At 43.9% G+C, this 22,144-nt stretch overlaps 1 protein-coding gene and 1 long non-coding RNA gene across 7 annotated transcripts in view; one reads left to right on the forward strand and one right to left on the reverse strand.

Annotated features, from left to right (window-relative positions):
- Positions 1–16,814, forward strand: part of KBTBD12 (kelch repeat and BTB domain containing 12) — a 78,151-nt gene extending 61,337 nt beyond the window's left edge. For 5 of the 6 annotated variants that reach the window (XM_058725775.1, XM_058725774.1, XM_058725776.1 and 2 more), the window contains one exon: positions 13,974–16,814. In XM_058725775.1, coding sequence (XP_058581758.1) covers positions 13,974–14,155 — 182 coding nt within the window. In that variant the 3' untranslated portion in view covers positions 14,156–16,814. The remainder of the gene's footprint in view (positions 1–13,973) is intronic. The other variant, XR_009260670.1, reaches the window with a different exon arrangement.
- An 824-nt stretch (positions 16,815–17,638) lies between these two features.
- On the reverse strand, positions 17,639–20,272 carry LOC131509727 (uncharacterized). Its single transcript, XR_009260671.1, has 4 exons — positions 20,157–20,272; positions 19,448–19,545; positions 18,230–19,252; positions 17,639–17,752 (listed from the first exon to the last, which is right to left on the reverse strand). It is a non-coding gene; the product is annotated as an uncharacterized LOC131509727 (long non-coding RNA).
- Between the last annotated feature and the right edge of the window lie 1,872 nt (positions 20,273–22,144).

The following is a 22,144-nucleotide window of genomic DNA, read 5'->3' on the forward strand; positions in this document are numbered from 1 at the left end:
CATGTCTTCTGCTAGAATCCTTTGTCTCCTCCCAGAGTGACAAGATAATAAACTGCCTGCCTGATGAAGTGAAGCCAGGTTAATGATTCAGGCTCTGTCCTGACTTATTTTCTTTCTCTTCCACTTGTGCCCTTCCCAGAGACCTTCCATGATACAGGGCAAGATGGTGCAACAGCCATCAATTTTACCCTGTTCTGCCTCTCCAGTCATCCAGCACTGTTCTCTAGATGCTAGAGCAATGGAGTGGGCCTCAGTTCATGTTCAGGCCATCAGAAAGGTAATATCCTCCAACTGGTGTGACCTCCTGTCACTAGAGAGCGAGAGGCTAACATGTCATCCTGAAATCCTGGGGTTACACCACATCAGCTCCTGTCCTGACTGCTAAGGGACTAACTCCTTGTTCCACATCAGCTTTTCTTTCCACACCATTTGGCTTAATTTTCCATTTAAGTTTCCAATTAATAAAAATAATCATCTGCCTTAGGTTGAGCTCCTCCAAAATATATGCTGAGACAGGATTTGAGTTTACATAATTCTGGGAGGCATTAAGAGAGGAAAAAGATGGGAAAGTAGGGGGCCACAAGGGAAAATTAACTGACAGGTTACCACCTTGGGCCACTGGCATTCAATCCCATTTGAAAACTTGGAGACAGTGTGGAACAGCCTCTGGGCTGTTCCTTACCAGAGGGTGCAGAATCTGAGGTATTTATCCTCAGATTGACTTCTTGGCACTCCCAACTTGCCGCACTTGAGTGGAGAGAAAATCCTCAGGCAAAAAGAGTAGCAGGTGGATGTAGTCAGCGTGTTCTGGAACAATGATCACAGAGGGGATATGGCTGACAGCTGATATGTCAGTGATATTACTGACAGAGTTTTCTACACCAGCCTAACCACCCACCTTTAAACAAAGAGGGTTTATTACTTTTAACTAAAAAGATGCATCTGAGCAGATTCAGCTTCTGGTGATTTTAGCCGACTGTCACTGTTTTCATCTTGCACCAGCTTCTTCTTACCATGTAATCACTGGGTTCGCATTCCTTTTTCTAGAACACATCCAAGAATAGGAATGCAGCCTCTATGCTCTGTGCTGAGCTGGCATACAGATCTATATATGTTTTATAAGTTTTTGCAAGCTTTAAAGATTGACATTGATTTATAAGCATGACATACAATTTTCTCTCCAATCTCAGCAAGCTGGGAAAGGCTGGGGAAGACTGCTATCAGCTGGACTGCAGGTAGCAGAAAGGCCTAGGATCAGTTACTGCCATTTGCAACATAGATATCACAACGCCCATGACAGAACAGAATTTGGGAAACTGTTGTTTTTTGGTTTTTGTTTTTCAAATTTTTAGTTAAATTCAAGTTAGTTAACATATAGTGTAATATTGGTTTCAGGAGAAGAATCTAGTGATTCATCACTCACATACAACACCCAGTGTTCATCCCAACAATTGCCCTCTTTAATGCCCATGACCCATTTAGCCCATCCCCCACCCACCTTTCTCCATTAACCCTCAGTTTGTTCTCTACAGTTAAGAGTCTCTTGTGGTTTGCTTCCCTCTCTCTTTTTTTCCCCTTCCCATGTGTTCATCTGTTTTGTTTCTTAAATTGCACATATCTGAAAAAGGGTTAGTATGCAAAATCTATAAAGAACTTATTAAACTCAATATCCAAAAAACAAATAATCCAGTTAAGAAATGGGCAGAAGACATGAATAGACATTTTTCCAAAGAAGGGAACTCTGATCTTCTTAAAACTCACTCGGAGACAACTTCAAACTTACAGAAAAGTTGCAAAAATAAAAATAGCATACTGAGTACGCAGGTTCACCTGTCACTAACACATTGTCCCTTTTGCTTTATTTAGCATGTGCTTAGTCATTGAATCCATCTGGCCATAGTTATGTATATGTTCATACATGCTGACAGATACATAACTTTGTTCTAATCATATGCGAGTAAGTTGCAAACATCATGCCCTTTAGCCCTAAATACAGGAGTGTGTGGAATACGAAGAATAAAATATTCTCTTACATAACCACAATATAACTAACAATTTTAGGAATTTTAACATTGATTCCATCCTTTTATTCTCTTCTTAGTATCCTAATTTTGTCAATTGACCTAATAACATCCTTCATAGCATTTTTTCCTCTCAACACTATAAGCAGGTATTGCATTTTGTTGATATGTCTCTTCAGTTTCCTTAAATCTGAAATATTTCTACATACATTATTTTGCCTCTTATAACATTGATATTTTAAAGTGATGCAATCTTCCCCCTTTTTAAATAAAACATTCCTCTTCTGAGATCCAGCTGATGTTTCCTTGTGCTCAAACTCAGGTAATGCTTTTCTGGCTAAAATATTACATATCCACCATGTCCTTCTCAGGGCATGACAAAAAGAGGCAAGTCAAGTCCATTACCCCTCACTGGCAGTGAAGTTTTTATTTACCTGCTCAAGATATTGTCTAATTTCTCCAATGTATAATTCCTATTTTTCCCTTGCAACTAATGAGCAATGTGTGAGGAGATGCTTTAAAACCACACATTTAAATTTTTTCACTTAACAGTATCTCCCAGAAATCACTCCATATCAGGTAATAGAGATCATCCTTGCTCATTTTTTTTTTTTTAATTTTTTTATTTTTTTTCAACGTTTTTAATTTATTTTTGGGACAGAGAGAGACATAGCATGAACGGGGGAGGGGCAGAGAGAGAGGGAGACACAGAATCGGAAACAGGCTCCAGGCTCTGAGCCATCAGCCCAGAGCCTGACACGGGGCTCGAACTCACGGACAGCGAGATCGTGACCTGGCTGAAGTCGGACGCTTAACCGACTGCGCCACCCAGGCGCCCCATCCTTGCTCATTTTTACTGGCTAGTGTTCCATTGTGTTTATGTATCATAGGAACTCTGTTTCTTTATTCTTTGCTAAGGCAACTCCCCAACATCTCTTTGGACCAAAAGCTAGGGCCATCTGCCTGATTTTAACAACAGATTGTAAACTGGGTTCCAGTCAAGATCAAGTAAGTGCCTTTCACCCTGTTTCTCCCACTGAATGCAAGCAATATCCCTGGGTAGAATGCATGGAGCAGCTACCTGAGAACTCTTGAAACTAAATGGTCATGAGCAAATTGGGGAAGAGAACCAGAACTTGCAATACTACCAAATCAGTAAGTTCCTCATTTGTTTCCCTTGGTACCCACTGGCCAAGACTCAAAAGCAATCTGAAACCTGGAACCTTGCACCAAGTGTGGAGAGAAAGAGCTCTAAGAGAAGCCCTTTATTTCTGTTTCAAGGAACAAGAAAGAGGACCCCATGGGTTAGAGGAAGTGGGGGGGGGGTGGTTTCTTCTTCATTTTCCCTTCTCTCCCACCCTAGCCTTCAGGCAATGCCAGGTAGTGCCTGGCAGCTGCAGGGTCTGGGCTGGCATCCTTCTCTCCTGACCAGGGAACTTTGGTCCCAAGTATGTGAGGAAAGACCCCAATGCTTTTCTCTCTCAATCTACCGGTCACTTAGACCTGGAGGCAAACACATTCGAGGAACGTGTGCTGCAGAGCCAGGAATCTAAAGCCCCAGCTTTATAGCCAGAAGGCCAGAAAGGAGAACAAGGGAATCCCTAGGGGCAGAAAAGTGTCAGGAAGATTTCAGATAGGAGTGAGCTCAAGAAAATGATCCCATAGCTTTGGGCTTTTGGCTCAGAGGAAGGGAAGGTGCAACTATCTTTCATCAACCCAAATCTGGGTTCATCTGATACCAGCCATCTCCACCACACCACCTAAGTTCAACACCAACAAGATCAAAGTCATATACCTGAGGTGTATGGGTGAGGCAGTCAGTGCCACATCTTCCTTGCCCCAGAAGATCAACCCAATGCATCTGTCTCCATAAAAGTTTGGTGATGACATTGCCAAGGCAACCAGTGGTTGAAAGGGTCTGAGGATCACAGTGAAACTGACAGGCCCAGATTGAAGTGGGAACTTCCACGTCTGCCCCGATTACCAAAACCCTCAAGGAACCAGCAAGAGACAGAAAAAAGCAGAAAAACATTAAGCACAATGGAAATATCACTTTTGATGAGATTGTCAACATTGCTCAACAGATACAGCACCAAGCTCTAGCCAGAGAACTCTCTGGAACCATTAAAGATATCCTGGGGACTGCCCAGTGTGTGCGCTACAGTGTTGATGTCATCAATAGTGGTGCGGTGGAATGCCCAGCTAGTTAAGAAAAAAAAAAGGTCCCGTGAAGTTGGTTATGAACTCCTGAGCTCATGCCCAAGGTGCACATGGATGATTTAGCCATATATTTTGGTATACCAAAGTCTTTGAAAACTGACCTGAATAGTAACCTCTGCTCAGTTGCCACTGCATGGGCACACAGATGGAGAGAGCCCAGTAACATTGCAAGGGCTTTGAGAACTGAGCTAACACCAGGAGCATAGCCTGCAAAAGATAGATGGGAACATACCTCACTGGGTTAGTTTTCTGCCTAAAAAAAAAAAATCAATATTTTTCCACAGGATTTAAACAACACCCAGAATCATACAATATTCACAATGCCTACATGTAATTCAAAATTACTTGACATACCAAAAACCAAGAAAATATCAATGTCTCACAAGGGAGAAGACAAGAGAAGATACCAACTCTGAGATGGCATGGATTTTGTCTTTTGGGGTTTTTTTGAAATATTTTTTTAAGTTTATTTATTTATTGAGAGAGAGAAAGAGTGAGCAAGCCAGCGAGGGGCAGAGAAAGAGGGAGAGAGAGAATCCCAAGAAGACTCCATGCTGTCAGCACAGAGCCCAATGTGGGGTTTGATCCCACAAACCGTGAGATGATGACCTGAGCCATATCCAAGGTCATACACTTAACCAACTGAGCCACCCAGGCACCCCAAGATTTTGAAATAACTAGACAGATGCTTTAAAGCAATTATAATAATGGGGCTCCAAGAAGGAAGAGTGACTACTTTTGAAAGTTATGTAAAGATAGGAAGTCTCAGTAGAGAAGTAAAAATTATTTTTTAAAAAAGAACCAAATGGAAATTTTGGAACTGGAAAATGAAATAGCAAATAGATTACTCAATGGTCTTAATATCACAGTGGAAATGACAGGGAAAAATGAGAAGTGAGTACATTTGAAGGTAATAAATAAAACTTACCCAATCGGAGTAACAAAGAGAAAAAATTGAAAAAGAAAAGTGAACAGAGCCCTGGGGACCTATGAGACAATATTAAAAGATCTAATACTCATATCATGATCCCAGAAAGAAAGGAGAAAAATATGGGTGAAGAAAACATATTTAAAAGAATAATGGCTGAAAACTTGCCAAAATTGGCCAACTAAATACACTTACAGATTCAAGAAACTCAGCAAACTAAAAACAAGATAAACACAAGAAAACTCACACCCAGACACATCATAACCAAACTTCCAAAACCTAAAGATAGAGGAAAAGATCTTGAAGAAACCAGAGAAGAACAAAAGATAATATATGAGGGGAAAGCATTAGAATGGGTGTGAATTTCTCAAACCAGGCCAGAAGGAAGCAGAACAAAATTTTTAAGCTCTGAAAAAAAAAAAAAGGAATCACCTGGAATGTATATTCAGTAAAAATATCCTTCAGGAATGAGGGCAAAATTAAGGTAAGACATTCTCTGATGGAGAGGAACTAAGGGTTTCTTGCCAACAGACCTCTAAAAAAGAAAGTTGAAGCAAATTCCTCAGATCAAAGGCAAATGATGTAGAGAAAGTTGGAACCTCAGGAATCAAGGAAGAGCAACAGAAATGGTAAATATGTGGATATTCGTATAATCGACTGCTTTTCTCCTCTTCAGTTCTTTAGAATATGTTTGACAGTTGGCAGAAAAAATTTTTACATTGTCTGACAGCGTTTTCTTTTTTTTTAAGTTTTTATTTTAATTCCAGTTAGTTAACATAGTGTTATATTACTTTCAGGTGTACAACACAGTGATTCAACAATTCTGTACATCACTTGGTGCTCATCACAAGTACACTTCTGAATCCCTGTCACCCATTTAACCCATCCCCCCACCCACCTCCCCTCTGGTACCCATCAGCTTGTTCTCTCTATATATAGACATATAGGAACAAAACAAATGAGCAAAGGGGAAATACATATTATATATATTATATATGTAAATTCTTAAATATATATTTAAATATATATTTATATATAAATTTTAAATTTATTAAATACAGAGAGAGATTTCTTAAATTCCACATATGAATGAAATTATATGGTATTTGTCTTTCTCTGATTGACTTATTTTGCTTAGCATAGTACACTCTAGCTTCATCCATGTCATTGCAAATGGCAAGATTTCATTGTTTTTTTATGGATGAATAATATTTCTTTGTGTACAAAGAAATATTATATATATAATAATATCCATTCATCAATTAATGGACATTTGGGCTGCTTCCATGTCTTGGCTATTGTAAATAGTGCTACTATAAACATAAGGGTGCATGTTTCCCTTTGAATTAATGTTCTTGTATTTTGGGGGTAAATACCCAGTAGTGTGGGTGCTGGGTGATAAGGCAGTTCTATTTTTTATTTATTGTTTTAATATTTATTTATTTTCGAGACAGAGACAGAGACAGAGAAAGAGCACAAGTAGGGGAGGGGTAGAGAGAGGGAGACAAAGAATCCGAAGCAGGCTCCAGGCTCTGAGCTGTCAGCACAGAGCCTGATGTGGGGCTTGAACTCACAAACCGCAAGATCATGACCTGAGCTGAAGTTGGACACCCAACCAACTGAGCCACCCAGGCGCCCCCAAGGTAGTTCAATTTTTGATGTTTTGAGGAACCACCATACTGTTTTCCACAGCAGCTGCACCACTCTGCATTCCCACTAGCAGTGCATGAGTGTTCCTTTTTCTCCACATCCTAGACAATACCTATTGGTTCTTGTGTTTTTGATTTTAGACTTTCTGACAGGTGTGAGGTAATAGATATCTCATTGTAGTTTTGACTTGCATTCACTGATAAGCGGTGATGAGCATTTTCCCATGCTCCTGTTGGCTATCTAGGTATCTTCTTTGGAGAAATGTCTGTCCATGTCTTCTGCCCGTTTTTCAGTTGGATTATTTGGTTTTTGGGTGTTGAGTTTTATAAGTTCTTTATATATTTTGGATACTAACCCTTTATTGGATATGCCATTTGCAAATATCTTCTCCCATTCCAAGGGTTGCCTTTTAGTTTTGTTGATTGTTTCCTTCACTGTACAGAAGCTTTTTATTTTGATGTAGTCCTAATAGTTTATTTTTGCTTTTGTTTCTCTTGCCTCTGGAGACTTCTTTCTTCTAGAAAGAAGTTGTTCTAGAACATTTCTTCTAGAAAGAAGTTGCTACAACCAATGGTCTGATAGTGTTTTCAGTGTATGTTAATGTTATACAGAGAGGACTATCTCCCCAAGGGTAGGAAGAGGAACTACATGGTTCCTATGTTCCACTTGAAATGATAATATACTAATCTGTTAAAAGTTAAGTATATGTATTGTAATCCTTAGAACAACTGCTCAAAAAACTATTTTAAAAAGGTGTGTAAAAACTCAAGATAAATTAAAATGGATATTAAAAATGTTCAAAGAATACAAAAAGAAGGAAAGAGAAAATCAAGGTACAAAAATAAAAGGAATCATAAAATAGTGACCTAAATCTAAACATATCAATACTTACATTAAATATAATGGTCTTTATCAGGTAATTTCATCTCATAGACCTTCCACCTGTGCTTAAGGAAAGTGTAATCTCATTTAAAAAAATAAAAAAGATGTCTTCCTCTTGGGAAAATGAAACTCAAAATATTTTCTTGAAAGAATCATTTCCTATTTTAACTCCTCCATGTAATTTTAAGCATAAAATGAATTCTATATTTCTTATACATAAACCCAGAATACTTAGTAGGAGTTCATTTACAAACCATTACATAGAATGTCAATTATCACTTGATCAAAAGGAGTTTTACATATCCATTTCTACAACTTGGTGGAAAATATAAAATCTTTGATTAACTAATTGAATTTATAGACAGAGAAAGAACGTGACCATGCAACATGATTTTATAATTACACTGATACCTCTAGAGGGCTATAGAGAACCATTGCTTCCCCGTCCACCTCCTTTGCAGACAGACAACTACGTATACTCAGCCATTCATCTGGGGTTTTTTTTTCCCCATTTGAATGGACTCTTGGCTTCTTCCACTAGCTGAAGCCATCAGCCGCTGGTTATGCCTATTTGTGACATTTATGACCCTCCTCTTCCTGATTGAGTCAGGAGCAGTTAAGTGGCTCCTTCCACTGATATGTGGCCCCTTCACCACTAGGGTCCCCTCAGCAGAGGACAAACCAATTTAGCCTGGGGTCCATTACTCATTTCATGATTTATTATTTATTCACATTCCCCTTCATTCAAAATGAAATAGAACTTGAGATGGCTTATAGAGATGCATACAACGCAATAAGATAGAAATTAAAGTAAATCAGGTAATTGAATGAAAGGAAAATGAAAATAGAAAAAGAAAATCAAGCAAGATGAGGTTATGTCAGTACATAACGGTGCCCGAAGTTCTTTTGCCCTGGCTATGTCTGGACTGCCAATTTATCTCTGATCTCACTAGAGGCCAGAGCAGAAAGGAAAGCACTCCCTGTCAGAGATGTGCAGTACCCTCAAGGGAAGAGCAAGCCACTGCTTAGAACGTACACATCTTTTAAACATGGGAGAAACTTCTCCCCATAGCCTCATATAGAGTAGTGGGAAATGCCCCCAGCAATGCTCCCATAATGAATAAAATGGCACGTTAGCATCTCACTGAAGAGTAAGTCAAAAGAAAACAACTCTACAAAGGTCTAAAATATTCTAAGTTTTTGGCTTTCTGGTAGTCTGATTGAATTCAAGGATGAAATTTAAATTTTTTTTAATGTTTATTTATTTTTGAGACAGAGAGAGAGCATGAATGGGGGAGGGTCAGAGAGAGAGGGAGACACAGAATCTGAAGCAGGCTCCAGGCTCTGAGCTGTCAACACAGAGTCCGACGCGGGGCTCGAACTCACGGACCGTGAGATCATGACCTGAGCCGAAGTCAGAGGTTTAACCGACTGAGCCACCCAGGTGCCCCTCAAGGATGAAATTTAGACTGAAGTGTGCTTCTCAGATTTTTCCACTGAGGTACCACCAACGACAGACAGCACCCCCCTAAAATACATAGGGGTGCAATCCAAGGCAGTCTACCACATAGATGGAATTTCTTTGACAGCTCATTATTTATCTCAAAACTTCTATTTACTTCATGTAAAATAATGTTTCAGACCACTTACTCTTGGAAGTGTCAGGATGCAGGGAGAGTTTCTTGACTCCTTTAATAATTAAGTGTGTTTATTTTTGGAATATTAGCTGAATTGAAAAAAGCTGACATTGAGTTCAACCTCCAGTTTCTTTCTCCTTGTTAGTGTGATAATGTTTCCAGAACCCAAACTCTCATAAATAGGTAAGTACAAATGCCAACCCCTGATTCCTTGCTTTATGAGCTCTGTTAGCAGAAATTTAGGACAGCATCCAGGATGGCCCCACCAGAACGTGTGGCCCTGCCCAGGTGATTCTGGGGTGGGGGAGGGGAGGGGCAGCGTGGCAGGGGTCTGTGCTCTTCCTGAGAGTTCAAGCCCCCCACAAGCATGCCTGTTTTCTAGAACACTAGTTCAGAGCTTTCATACTCAAGAGAGCTTACTGGCTGTCTTCTTCACTTCCTTGCCACTGATGCAGTAATTTTCATTCCATATAAATAAAGTAAGAGATTTCTAGAAAAGCTGGTAATAGGCATACATGGTTTTTTAAAAAATGTCTCCCCAATAAACACTGCAATGAGCAGAAGGAAGCAAAATTAGTGAAGAAAACTGTCTACTTGGAAATTGTAAAAGGCCCTAGCCTGCATTAAGTTGCAGAAGGACACCAGAAGCCTTCACCCAGCTGAAACAAAGCAAAACAAAAAAACAGTAAGCCAGATGTGGCAACGGTAAAAGACACATTCCAAGACAATGGTAGTAAGATGGAGAAGGCCATTTCATCTCAATAGGAGTAACAAGCAAGAAGATGGAACATTGTACTGGACGCCTGTCATGTTTTAGGGGCTGACAGCATTTCCAGCAGCAGTGCCCACAGCCACAGCAGCCAGCCGTGTGAAGGAGCAGTGGTAGTGCTCTCCCCTGACAGGGCCTCCCGCCAAGCCTCCAGCTCTCCTCAATCTGTTGACCTACCTTCCTTGCAATAAATCCCCATTTTTGGAAAGCCAGCCCAATTTGGTTTCTGCTGTGGCTACCAAGAACCTGACATGACCCTTTTGTGTTTAACAACTTTGAAATATACATACCAGAAATGTATACAAATCATAAGACAAATGGATAAATCCACAAAATCTGCATGGACTTTAAGATACCTTTCTCATAAATGGACAGATCAAATAGGTATTGAAAAAAAGAAATCAAAGCAAAAAGAGATTTAGAGCTTTGTGTTAATTTAAGCTAAGTACAATTAAATAAGAATTCAGGGGCGCCTGGGTGGCGCAGTCGGTTGAGCGTCCGACTTCAGCCAGGTCACGATCTCGCGGTCCGTGAGTTCGAGCCCCGCGTCGGGCTCTGGGCTGATGGCCCAGAGCCTGGAGCCTGCTTCCGATTCTGTGTCTCCCTCTCTCTCTGCTCCTCCCCCGTTCATGCTCTGTCTCTCTCTCTCTGTCTCAAAAATAAATAAACGTTAAAAAAAAAAAATAAATAAATAAATAAATAAATAAATAAGAATTCAAAATCAGTTCCTCAGTCCCACTAGCAATATTTCAAATTATTCAATACCACATGTGTCTAAAGGTTGCTGTGTTGGACATCATGGATTATAAAACATTTCCTTCATCAAAGTAAGTTCTACTGGACAGAATTAGTATAAAGAAAATGTCACACACACACACACACACACACACACACACACAGGAATATTATTCGACCATGAAAAAGAAGGAAATCCTGCCATTCGCCACAACAAGGATAAACTGGGAAGACAACGTGCTAAATGGAATAATCTGGACACACACAAAAAACCAAATACTATACCATCTCACTTATATGTGGAATCTAAAATAGTGATGTTCACAGATGTGGAGTGTGGAATGGTGGTTGCCAGGGACTTGGGGTGGGGAGACTGATGATGTTGGTCAAAGGCTTTCAGTTATAAGATGAGTAAGTTCTGAGAATCTAACGTACAGCATGGTGACTACAATTAGCAATACTGTATTGTATACTTGAAATGTGCTTTAGTGTTCTCACTACACACATGCACACACACACAAAGGTAACTGTGTGGTGACGGATGTGTTAATTCACTTGATTGTGGTATTCATCTCACAATGTATACCTTAAACATATATAATTTTTGTCAATTAGCCTCAGTAAAGCTGGAAAAAAATATTCACCTTTATACCTAATTTTGTATTTGTAATTTTGTGATATTTTCCTTAAAGAGGACCACCAAATTTATATAAGCTTTAGGTCCCACTCATTGTCCTCATCAATATACTGTGGAAAATACAGTGATACCACGATGTCCCCCTTCATTCAATAGAGCTTAGTAGTTACGAGCACAGGTTTTGAGAACTGCGTATCTGGGTGCATATTCCGGGTCTGCCACTTCTAACTGTATGCCTGTAGCCACAGCATTTAATTGCTGTAAGTTTTTCCAAATCTGTAAAACTGGAATAACAAGAGTACTGGCTCACAGGCTTATTTATGAGGATGATATAACACAGTGTCTCAAATGCAGCCAGCACATAGTGAGCACAGTAGACAGTACACATACAATAAATATCAGTTTTTACTATTTTCTGGTGTTTGGGGAGTGAAGAGTCTTTCAGGAAATGCAGGTGAAAAAAAGACATTTTCAGGGAAATGAAAGCTGAAGTGTTTGCAGACCTCCTCTAAAGTATATACTTTATCACAGTATATACTTTATCATACATTATCATAGATGAAGTCTAAGATGCAAAAAATAATGAAGAGCAATGAAAGTGTAAATATGTGGGTTAATTCTAAATGAGCATTTACTGTATAAAACAATAATGATAATGTCTTGCACAGTTAAAAGATATGTAGAATTTAAATGCACACCAACAGTTGCTAATAAATTGGGAGGGCAGTAAATATAATTAAACTATTCTAAAGCCCTCCAAGAAGAGGGTCAAGCATTGATTATCTTTAGGTCTTGATAAGTTGAGTATGCATGTTTTACTTTCTAGGATAAACACCAAAAAAAAAAAAAAAAGTAGAAGAAGAAGAAGAAGAAGAAGAAGAAGAAGAAGAAGAAGAAGAAGAAGAAAAAGGGGAAGAAGAAGAAGAAAGAAAGAAACAGGGTTTATAACTTCTGAATCAGTAGAGGGAAGGAAATGGAATAATAAAAAAAAAATGGAATAAATAACTCAGCCAATCTAAAAGATGGCGTTAAAAGAGAAAAGAAAGAATAAGTGAGACAAGGACAATCCACAAATGAGGTGGTAGATTTAAACCAAAATAGATCAGTAATTACATTAACTATAAATGGATTAAATTCTCCAGTTAAAAGACAAAAATCATTAGAATGGTTCTTGAAATCTGACTTTTTAGTATTTATCATATCAGTCAAAAGACTGCTGATGGAACTTATTAGAGTAAGAAGATCACTCATAACAATAAATTTATAAATGGTAAAATTTATATGTACTAAATAACAGACTCAAAATGTGTATACTAAAAATTGACAGAACTAAAAGGAGAAACAGACAAATCCATAATCTTAGCAGAATATTTTAACAAAACTCTCTCGGTACCTGGAAGAACAAGCCCACAAAAATCAGTAAATACATGGAAGTGTTAGCTAACATGACCCAATGAGTGTATATGGGACATTGCACCAACAACTACAAAATACACATCCTTTACAGGCACATATGGACCATTTTCAAAAATTGATAATATGCCAGGATTGGGCACTTTTGTATATATTATCTCCTCTGATCATCATAAAATTATGAAATAGTCATCCAGACCAGGAATCTTCCATCTTCCCTCCAGACTCACCCTGCCCCATTCTCTGTCATGCTCTATGTCCTGCGAAGCTGACGTATACTGGGTGCATTCACAGACACCTTTCTCCTCTGGCTTCTGGTTGGGTTCAGCCAATGGGAGGCAAGAGCAGAGATTGTTGGGTGAAAGGAGGGTAGAGTCAGGGCATTTCCTGCCCCTGCCTCCTCCCTGTGGGGTTGCTGAGGATGACTGCTCCATCTTCTCCACCTATGTCTGATGCAACCAGGCTGCACTCTCCAGACAGCTGCCCTCCCCAAGTCCAGTCCCTATTCCTCCCCTTGCTGCCTCTCAGGTCTAGGGGTGGTAATAGCCCTTGATGTTCTTATCCCTGGAGGATTGTGCCATCCCTTGTGGGTCTTCTTGAACCCTGCCCACACCTTTCCAACAGTCCCTTCACTAAATTCTCTTCAAATTATCCAGATAGGGTGAGCCATCTGTTTCCTGCAAGGACCCTGGCTTAGTATTAGCATCCCTGTCTGCCTTTATGGAAACATAAACTCAGGGAGGTCAGCAACTCATACAAGGTCACAAGCTGTATCTCCCCTACAGGTGTAGAAATAGGACAATTTCATCTGTAGCTCCCAACATTAATAAATTAGCAAATGTAGACAGTAGTATACCCTGTTAGTATGTCAAATAATTTCTGAATGTGAGTTATAACATGGCCTTTGTTAGTTTCTTAAATGTCAGGGGCATTGTGCCTTCCATTTAAAGTATGTTTATTCAGTTGTTTTTTCATTTTGGTACTTGATGCCTTTTAGAGGAAGTTGTTAAATAGAGTGAAAATGGCCTCTGAATTTACTACCCCCATGATATTTTTGTCTTCCTACCTTGCTATTTTTCAGATCGACATGAAGTTATCTCCAAAGAAATACTGGAGCTAGACCCATGGGAAAACCAGTGGAATGTTGTAGCCATTGATGTCCTCATGCATGACAGTTACGATGTCTGCCTGGTGGCCAGGATGAACCCCCGAGACCTCATCCCCCCACCTTCAGATTTGGTGGAAGAAGGCAATGAGCACTGAAGTCAGTGTTTGCTGTAGGACCTCCTGCTACATCTGCACAGGAGGCATTAGGAATGGAGAGAGCCACAGGCCCCAGCCAATCACCCTGGACATGTGTGTTGCAGGCATAGTGGTCCATGTGCATAGCAGCGTGTGCTTGGTGCTGTGATAGGGAGTGAGCAGAGTCTGTGCTCAGGGACCTCCAGTCGGCTAGGATGGACAAGACGTTACAAGGCCAAGTGTGGCGACAGCACAGGAAGAACACAGGGTGAGTGCCATAGGAATCGGGTGATGGAGGGACCTCATGCTGCTGGGACTCAAGGACTGCACTGTCAAGGAGCAGGCCTTTCACCAGGGCCTCGGAGGATGAGGAAGAAGCAGTCCCATGGGTGCAGCTGATGGGGACATCACAGAAACAGCTGAGCAAAGGCCCAGAGCTGGGTCAGGTTGCCAGGGCCATAGGCTCTGCTACTAAGGTTGGAAAAGAAGGTTGCAGATAAGTGACCAACACCTGGAAAAGCAAGGATTGTGGACCTGGTTTCTGAGCAGGGGAATTATCTCAACATCCTGTGATGTTAAAGGAAGACTTCTCTCTCTGCTCTGTTCTGGTTTCAGTCTTACAAAGGCTTTCTATTCTCGTGTATGATACTCTTCTACTGCAACAACATTGCCCAAAACGGGGCTAGCGGTGGACCACAAGTTGCCAACAGCTCAGGCACTCAAGCCCAACCACAGTGAGCAGAGAGGAACTCCACCCTGGGCCAGGGCAGTGTCAGGGACAGAGATGGGGAGCCCTGCTACACTGGCCCACTCAGGTTGGCACAGTGCCCTGGACGAGACTTATCTAAGCTGCCCTTGGCCAGCTCTCAAGTGCATATGACCTTCTGGACACTGGCCCTGGCTGCATGCAACTGGCCTAGGCCACCCATAGCCCAGGCCCTGGAGTGAAGAAGAGAGGAAGCATATTCTTTTGGCTACCTGCCGCCTGCCCTCTTACCCAGCCTTTGCAATATCTTCCCCAAGACTGGAAGGTAGGGATGGAGCTGCCTGCTTCAGCCCCCGGTTGAGCATCATCAGAAAACAGGCACTCCCAAAATATGCTTTAGGGCTGACATGTAAATGACACGTGGGAAATCCATCTATTTTCCTGGCCATCCATACTCTTGGAAGCACAATGGATTCAAAGAATGCATTTTGGTAGCTTCTCCCGAGTTTCCCAGTGCACGGGACTCTTGCTTACACAGGAGTGGTCAGCAAATTCCCTAGAATTTTCCCAGAAGGAGACAATGCTAGATCGAGATGGCTCTTCTCTGGTGCAGAGCTGTGTGGCCGTGATGCCCATCAGCCCATGTCGCCAGATTCCAGCGAGAGGCTACACCAGGCAGAAGAGCCAGGTCCATGGAAGCTGGAGCCAGTTGGAAACCTGCTTCTGCCACCACCCAGGGGGTCCACTTAGACCAGCGCAGGTTGTCCCCAAGTAGGCCAGGCTCTGGGAGGGCAGGGGCCGTGTCTGTCACTTTGCACTTTGCAACTGTGCTACTCGAAGCCCACGGTGAGCAAAGTGTGCTCGTAGGCAGTGAGGCGCAAACACATTCTCTGTGTTTATACAGAGGGTTCTAAGAACACTACTCACGTGAGTTCAAATGAGCTGATCCTTCTCCACAATCTGTGGATTATTTTTCTTGCTGCAAAGGCAGAGCAGTTCTGGGAGTGGGCAGTGCTGGCCATGGAAGCCATGGTTGCAGAGAGCCCCCCACAGGTCTGTTTCCCCAACTTCCTCTTAGCAGAACCACGGTGCCTGCTGCACACACACACTAGAAGCTGCCACATTTCCGTGTGTCAAGGAGGCCTGTTCGGCACGTCGTGATCCATCTTCTAGAGGCACTGGGTTCAAGATCTCGGCCCTGGTGCCAGCGTTGCTACTTAGCCAGCCGTGTGATCTTGGCCAAAAATAACCTTTTCTAAAGCCTCATTTTCCCCACATGAAGGATGGGAAGAAAAATCATTTCTAGGGTTGGTGTGAGGACCGAGTGAGAAAGTGCTGAGCCCAGTCCCTGCTCGATACTAAGACAATAAACATCCTTCACCTGCCGTTATTTCTAGTAGCATCGTCATTGTAGTCTGCATTTCCCAAAGCATGGTGCCCACAACAACCAGTACTTGAGTGGACTCGTGAGATTATAGGGGAGCCGTGCATGTGGTGTGAGGGGGTTCTTAGCTCCCCAGAGCCAGCCACTCAGGCCCTCCAGGTGGTGTGCAGGTAAACAAGCAAGCCTTCGCTTTAGTGTCTATTTTAAGCCCGAGGTGCTTTTTGTCTGACTTTCATATTTGTAATTAAAAACAAGATGTCTCTGCCCTCCTGCTGGCAGATATTGTCAGAGATTCAGCTTTGAATTCCTCCCGCTCCTTTCCTCATCTCAGCTGAAGGCTGTCCCAGTATCTCAGTGGAGGACTCTCAGAAAACATCGACTCTGCGTGAGGCAGGACTTCCGGACACTGAGCAGCACACCATAGTAGGGAAATGATCCGGAGGCTGAGGCTGGCAAGAGATGGCAGCCATCAGCTCAGCCCCGTCTGGTCTGCATCCGCCAAGAAAGCACCACTGTTCTCACTGATCGACTTTATGATGAGCAAATGCTTTCAGTTTGAACTTACAAAATAAAAATGTACGATAATGAACCATCACTTTTATTGTTTTTCATATTGCAATTCCATGTAGATTTCTCTTGAAGAAGGGACTCCTGTGCCCAGCAAGTACTGAGCATCCCGGGGAGGGCAGGGAGGGATGTCCCGCCAGAAGATCACGGGGAGCAAGCAAGGCCCAGAGGCCAGGACGTGTGAGGTGGGAAGGGGGGCAGGAGGTGACCCTGCTTCCAGGACGGTTGAAACACAGGAGGATGTCAGGAAAAAGAGATGAGGCCAATCATGAAAGGCCTTGGATGCCACACCAAGGAGTCGGTCGCTGCCTTGGCACCTCGGTTTCAGGCAGGGAAGTCCTTCAGGAACAACCCTCCAGGGTGCAGTGTGGATGGGCAGGGTGAGAGCAGACACGGGCAGGAGTCCCTGTCACCGAAGCTGAACTAACCTGGTAACCGCGAGGTTAGGACAGCAAGTCCATTGCACAGAAACAGAGGGTGTGTGTGGTTTGCTAGCAGATTCAGAGAGCAGAGAGATGCTGGGAGCTTTACCACAGGAGAATGGCCAGTCACCCAAAACCAAAACCCAGAAAATGTTTTCAGGGGTCCTGCTCCCTCTACCAGTGACCCTTAAAGACAGCCACCAACCAGATGGCTTCAGCCGTTCACTCCAGCCGGGAGTCATCAAGAGAGAAAAGAGGGTTTGGGGTGTAGTTGACTCACCCCACTTCTTTGCCAGCCCTAGCGGCCCCAGCTGGCCCCATCCTTGTTTGCAACAACAAGGAGGCTGTCCCAGCTCATCAGGAAGTCCTGCATGAAGCGGTCACAGAAGCCATTGCTTGTACCATAGCTAGCTTAACAGGCCATGTGGAATAGTCTCGGCCAAAGGGATCTAGAGGGACATCTCTGGAGGGACTTTTGGAAGGGTTTTCTCTGCCAAGTCTTTTCAAGTCTGTGTGCCACTGGGGCTGCAGCCACTGCCCTGCAGTGACAAGGAGACAAACAGAGGCAGCTGCAGTTGACCCATAGATGGGGACCACCTGGGGGCGTGGAGAGACCCAGGTCCTGGATAACACGCTGAAGCCACGGAATGAACCAGCCATGGGACTTTTTGCCACATGCCACTTGTTTCGATAAATGTTCCCTAAGTTCAGACTTCCCTGAGTTACTTGCAGCCCAAGATTTCCCAACACTCCAACCCTCCCCCACCAAAGCCACTTGCTCCTGGGGTGACATTTGCTAGCCCCGCCCAAGGGGAGGACTCAAACAGTCCAGTTGCTGGGATATCTGAGAGTGTCTTCATTCCCTCTGTGAGGGGAGTTCTGCATGCCTGGCCGATGGTTTCCGAGCTATCTCTCCAGTATTTTCCTCTCAAAACTCCAGTGTTTTTGTTTCCTACTAATCCCACCCACCACCTGTTTTTGTGAATAAAATGTTCTGGGGGCACAGCCACACTCACCATGTACGTTTTGTCTTTCCGGCTGCAGCAGCAGACCCAAGGAGCTGCGATGGAGACCTCCGGCCCGTGAAGCCCAGAATATTTACCATCTGGTCCTTCACAGAAAAGGTTTGCCAACTTCCAGTGCCTTCCATCAGATTCCCTTGACGAGAAATACTGAGCTAAGGAAATACATCCATTATAAAGGAAAATAGATGCCTAGTCTTTTGTTTTCACATATATACCATGGTTCTCTTCCATTCTGCTTTTACTCAGCAATATGGCTAAAAGAGAGAGTTTCACTTTCTTTTTTATGGGCCATATTGCACCTTATCACAGGTGTGACCTAATTTCTCTAACAGATCACCCAGGGATGGGGATTTCACAGTTGTTCCCTCCAGCTGTTACTTGAAGGGGTAGGGATCTGACCTGCTCTATTGCTGTGAGCTGTGGCACCCAATTCCAGACTGGCGGTTGTTTGGAAAGTGGGCTTTGCACGGCACTTAGGTTCTCTGTAGAGGCCGGGAGCCTGGGAGACAGATGCAGGGGCGTGCCCGGCTGTGCTGCATGTGGTCTCAAGCCACTCAGTGGCATCTGGGCTTATGGAGAGACATGACAGGTAGCAGCCAAGTTAGGAAGCGGAGTGGATTCATGCAAAGGCTGGTCTGAGCCGCACTGAAGGGCTCACGAGGAGGGCACCCAGTCAGCACCGAGAGGGGCACCTGATGTGTGAGCGTGGTCACAGCCCACGTGGGAGGCCAGGCACCTCCCTCAGCATTGAAAGACCCAGCAGTGGGTCCTCTCCAAGGGCCAGTGCAGCACAGGAAAAATGAGGTCAGAAAGAGCAACCGAAGCTTCTGGTGCCACACCAAACCCGGGGCTCTTCACTCCCAAGGGCACTTCCTTTGAGTCAGAGGCATGGTCTAAGGCCCAGCAGTGGCAATGATCACCGGTTTCTCTGCCTTCGCAATGCTGTGGGTCTCCAGAACCATATTCTAAGGGGAGGAAGCCGACTCTGTGTCTGTAGCATCTGAGGGGCGGGCCCTGGGAGGACGGACCAGGGAGAGGGCAGGATCAGGACATCCCATGGCACAGATCTGACAGCTCCGGCCCAGATGGAGCCACTCTCCCCCTTTCTCCACTTGGCACATTGGAGGGCTCAGCCCTGAGCTAGCGGGAGGCCCCTTGCCACCAAGGAGCTACTCAGAGGGGAGCCTCGAGAGGAGGATCAGAACTCACCCGCAGTGGGGAACCTGGTCTTTCTCACTTTTCTTGAGCCAGGGCTGTGCTGGGCAGAGATCCGTGATGCAGGGCCCTGCCCTCCACAAGTTCACGTTCTAGAGGAGAGATGAATGCATATGCAACAAAGGACATCTTATGAGGGGTTGGAGTCCACACATTTTGCACTCACTCTGCCCAAGTGGTTTCCAATCATTATGTGCACAACTTTCAGCCGGAAAAAAAGTCACTGGCTGGCTCAGTGGGTAGAGCATGTGACTCTTGATCTCAGGGTTGTGAGTTCTAGCCCCACATTGGGCATAGAGATTAGTTAAAATACCAGCACACATACTCTCTAATCGCCACCGAGCCCTACCAAAAAAAGTTTTCTGTCTCAAAAGCAGACCCACGCAAGCACCACCTTGCTGGCCTCTCTCATGGCCCAGAACCCCAGTAGCTGGGTGCAGAGAAAGCGGGGCCAACCAGTTCCCATCCCAGCCCCCACACCCTGCTGTGTGGCCTTGGGCACCCCTCATCCCCTCTCCTACCTTTCTGGTCCCTACCTAGACAGTGGGACTAATCATTTCTACTCCACTTGCAGGGTGTTGGAGAATGAATGAAGTGAAGTGCATATCCCCCCTTTGGAGGAGAAAATTTCGTAACCTGGGGGAGTGACCCTGGGGCCTCTCTCTACCCACAGCTCTCCAGGGCCACATCCCACACCACCCACCTTATGTGACCTGAAACCTCTCTGCCTCAGTTTCTCAGTCTGCGAAAAGAAGGGTGAGAAAGAACAGCATCGGTCTCAGGATAGCTGTGAAGACCAGACATTTGGACCAGACCGTTGTTCAGCTCCCCCCACAGCACCAAGAACTCTTCACTCTTGCGACACACTCTTGCTGAGTATCTACCATGGTCCATGCACTGCTCTGGGAACTCCCCTCTTCAGTCTCTCCAGAACATAGAAAGCTAAGCCAAAGGAAAAAAATAAATAAAAATCAGGGCATCATTAACCCCGGAGAGGAAAGCTAGCCACACCTTACCAAGGCTCAGCTATGACTGGTGTTTACATCAGTTTATAAGAATGCAAAGCCTGAGCTGGAATTAATGACTAGGAAGGGAATAGGGGCAGGGACATGGGTGAGGACAGGGATGAAAGATCCTCAACAAGCAGGCACCCTCCACTCCTATGCCGGGTGTTCTCCATTATTGCAGGAAAGGGCCTTCCATGCCCGAGTCACTGAAGAGCCTCGGCAGGGCAGCGCCTGGTTCTCAGGAGCTAATGGAGCCACAGTTTGGAGGCCCTGGAACCAGCAAAACTCAGAGCTGGCCTGGACGCACCACAGGCCCAACCTCTCACCCGCCAGAAGGGGGACCCCAGGCCCAAGCTGGGAAGGACTCTTGCAAGGCCACACCAGGAGCTTGTGGCAGAACCAAACACGACCCACTCAGCTGACCCCGGTCCCCTCCCCACTCGCTCGTGTGCATGCACGTGGTGGAGAACGTCACTGCTCAAAGACCACGAAACAGCACCAGGTGTGGCCCTCGGGGCCTCTCTGAGCCTCTGTTGCCCCATCTGTAAAATGGGGGTATAGTAGTATGCAACCCTTAGGGTATGGGGGTTAAAAGCACGCATGTAGATGAAGCGCCTAGGGGAATATTGACTCACCTAAAAGTTAGGGGTCTGCATTACCATTAATTATCGTTAATTCCTCTACCAGGAAGAGACAATCTCTGTGGTGCAATGTCAAGTGAAAAGGGCAAGATGGAGAACTAAGTATATAACCCGGTTCCATTGGCGGGATGTGGACAAGGCCATGAGCACCACCACACATGTCTGTGTCCATGTATGCATGTGTGTGAGTGTTTATGAGAGTGTTATGTGTGTATGCAGACGCATGTGTATATGTGTACAAGAGCGTGTGTGCCTATAATGTGTGTATGGCGGTGTGTGAGTGTGTATATATGTATGAGTTTGCCCTGTAAGGGTGAATACAAACCTAAAACTAAAGAAATTGGGTCTTATCTGGTGCATGACAGGAAAGCCAGACCCTCTCCCACACTTCAGCATTTCCTTTAGAAAAGTTGACATTGTAAATGCTATATCTCTGTCTCCTTGAGATGTATGTAAATCTCTCTCTCTTTTTTTTAAGTTTATTTATTTAGAGAGAGAGAGCAAGAAGGCAGGGGACAGAGAGAGAGAGAGAGAGGGAGAGAGAGAATCCTAAGCAGGCTCCACACTGCCAGCACAGAGCCCCACGTGGGGCTCGAACTCACAAACTGTGAGTTCATGACCTGAGCCCAAATCAAGAGTTGGACACCCAACCAACTGAGCCACCCAGGTGCCTGGTATGTCACTCTCTTTTAAAGTTTAATAACGGGGTGCCTGGATGGCTCAGTTGGTTGAGCATGAGACTCCTGATTTCTGCTCAGGTCATGATCTCAGAGATCATGAGATTGAGTCCTGCATCAGGCTCTGCACTGACAGCATGGAGCCTGCTTGGGATACTCTCTCTCTCTCTCTCTCTCTCAAAAATTAAAAAAAAAAAAAAAAGCTAAATAAGGAGGCACCTACCTGGCTCAGTCAGAAGAGCATGTGACTCTTAATCACAGGGTTGTGAGTTCGAGCCCCACATTGGGTGTAGAGATGACAAAATAAATAAATAAATAAATAAATAAATAAATAAATAAATAAAATAAACTTTTTAAAAATAAATA

The sequence above is a fragment of the Neofelis nebulosa genome, chromosome 4 (assembly GCF_028018385.1).
Source record: "Neofelis nebulosa isolate mNeoNeb1 chromosome 4, mNeoNeb1.pri, whole genome shotgun sequence".
NCBI classification, from domain to species: domain Eukaryota; kingdom Metazoa; phylum Chordata; class Mammalia; order Carnivora; family Felidae; genus Neofelis; species Neofelis nebulosa.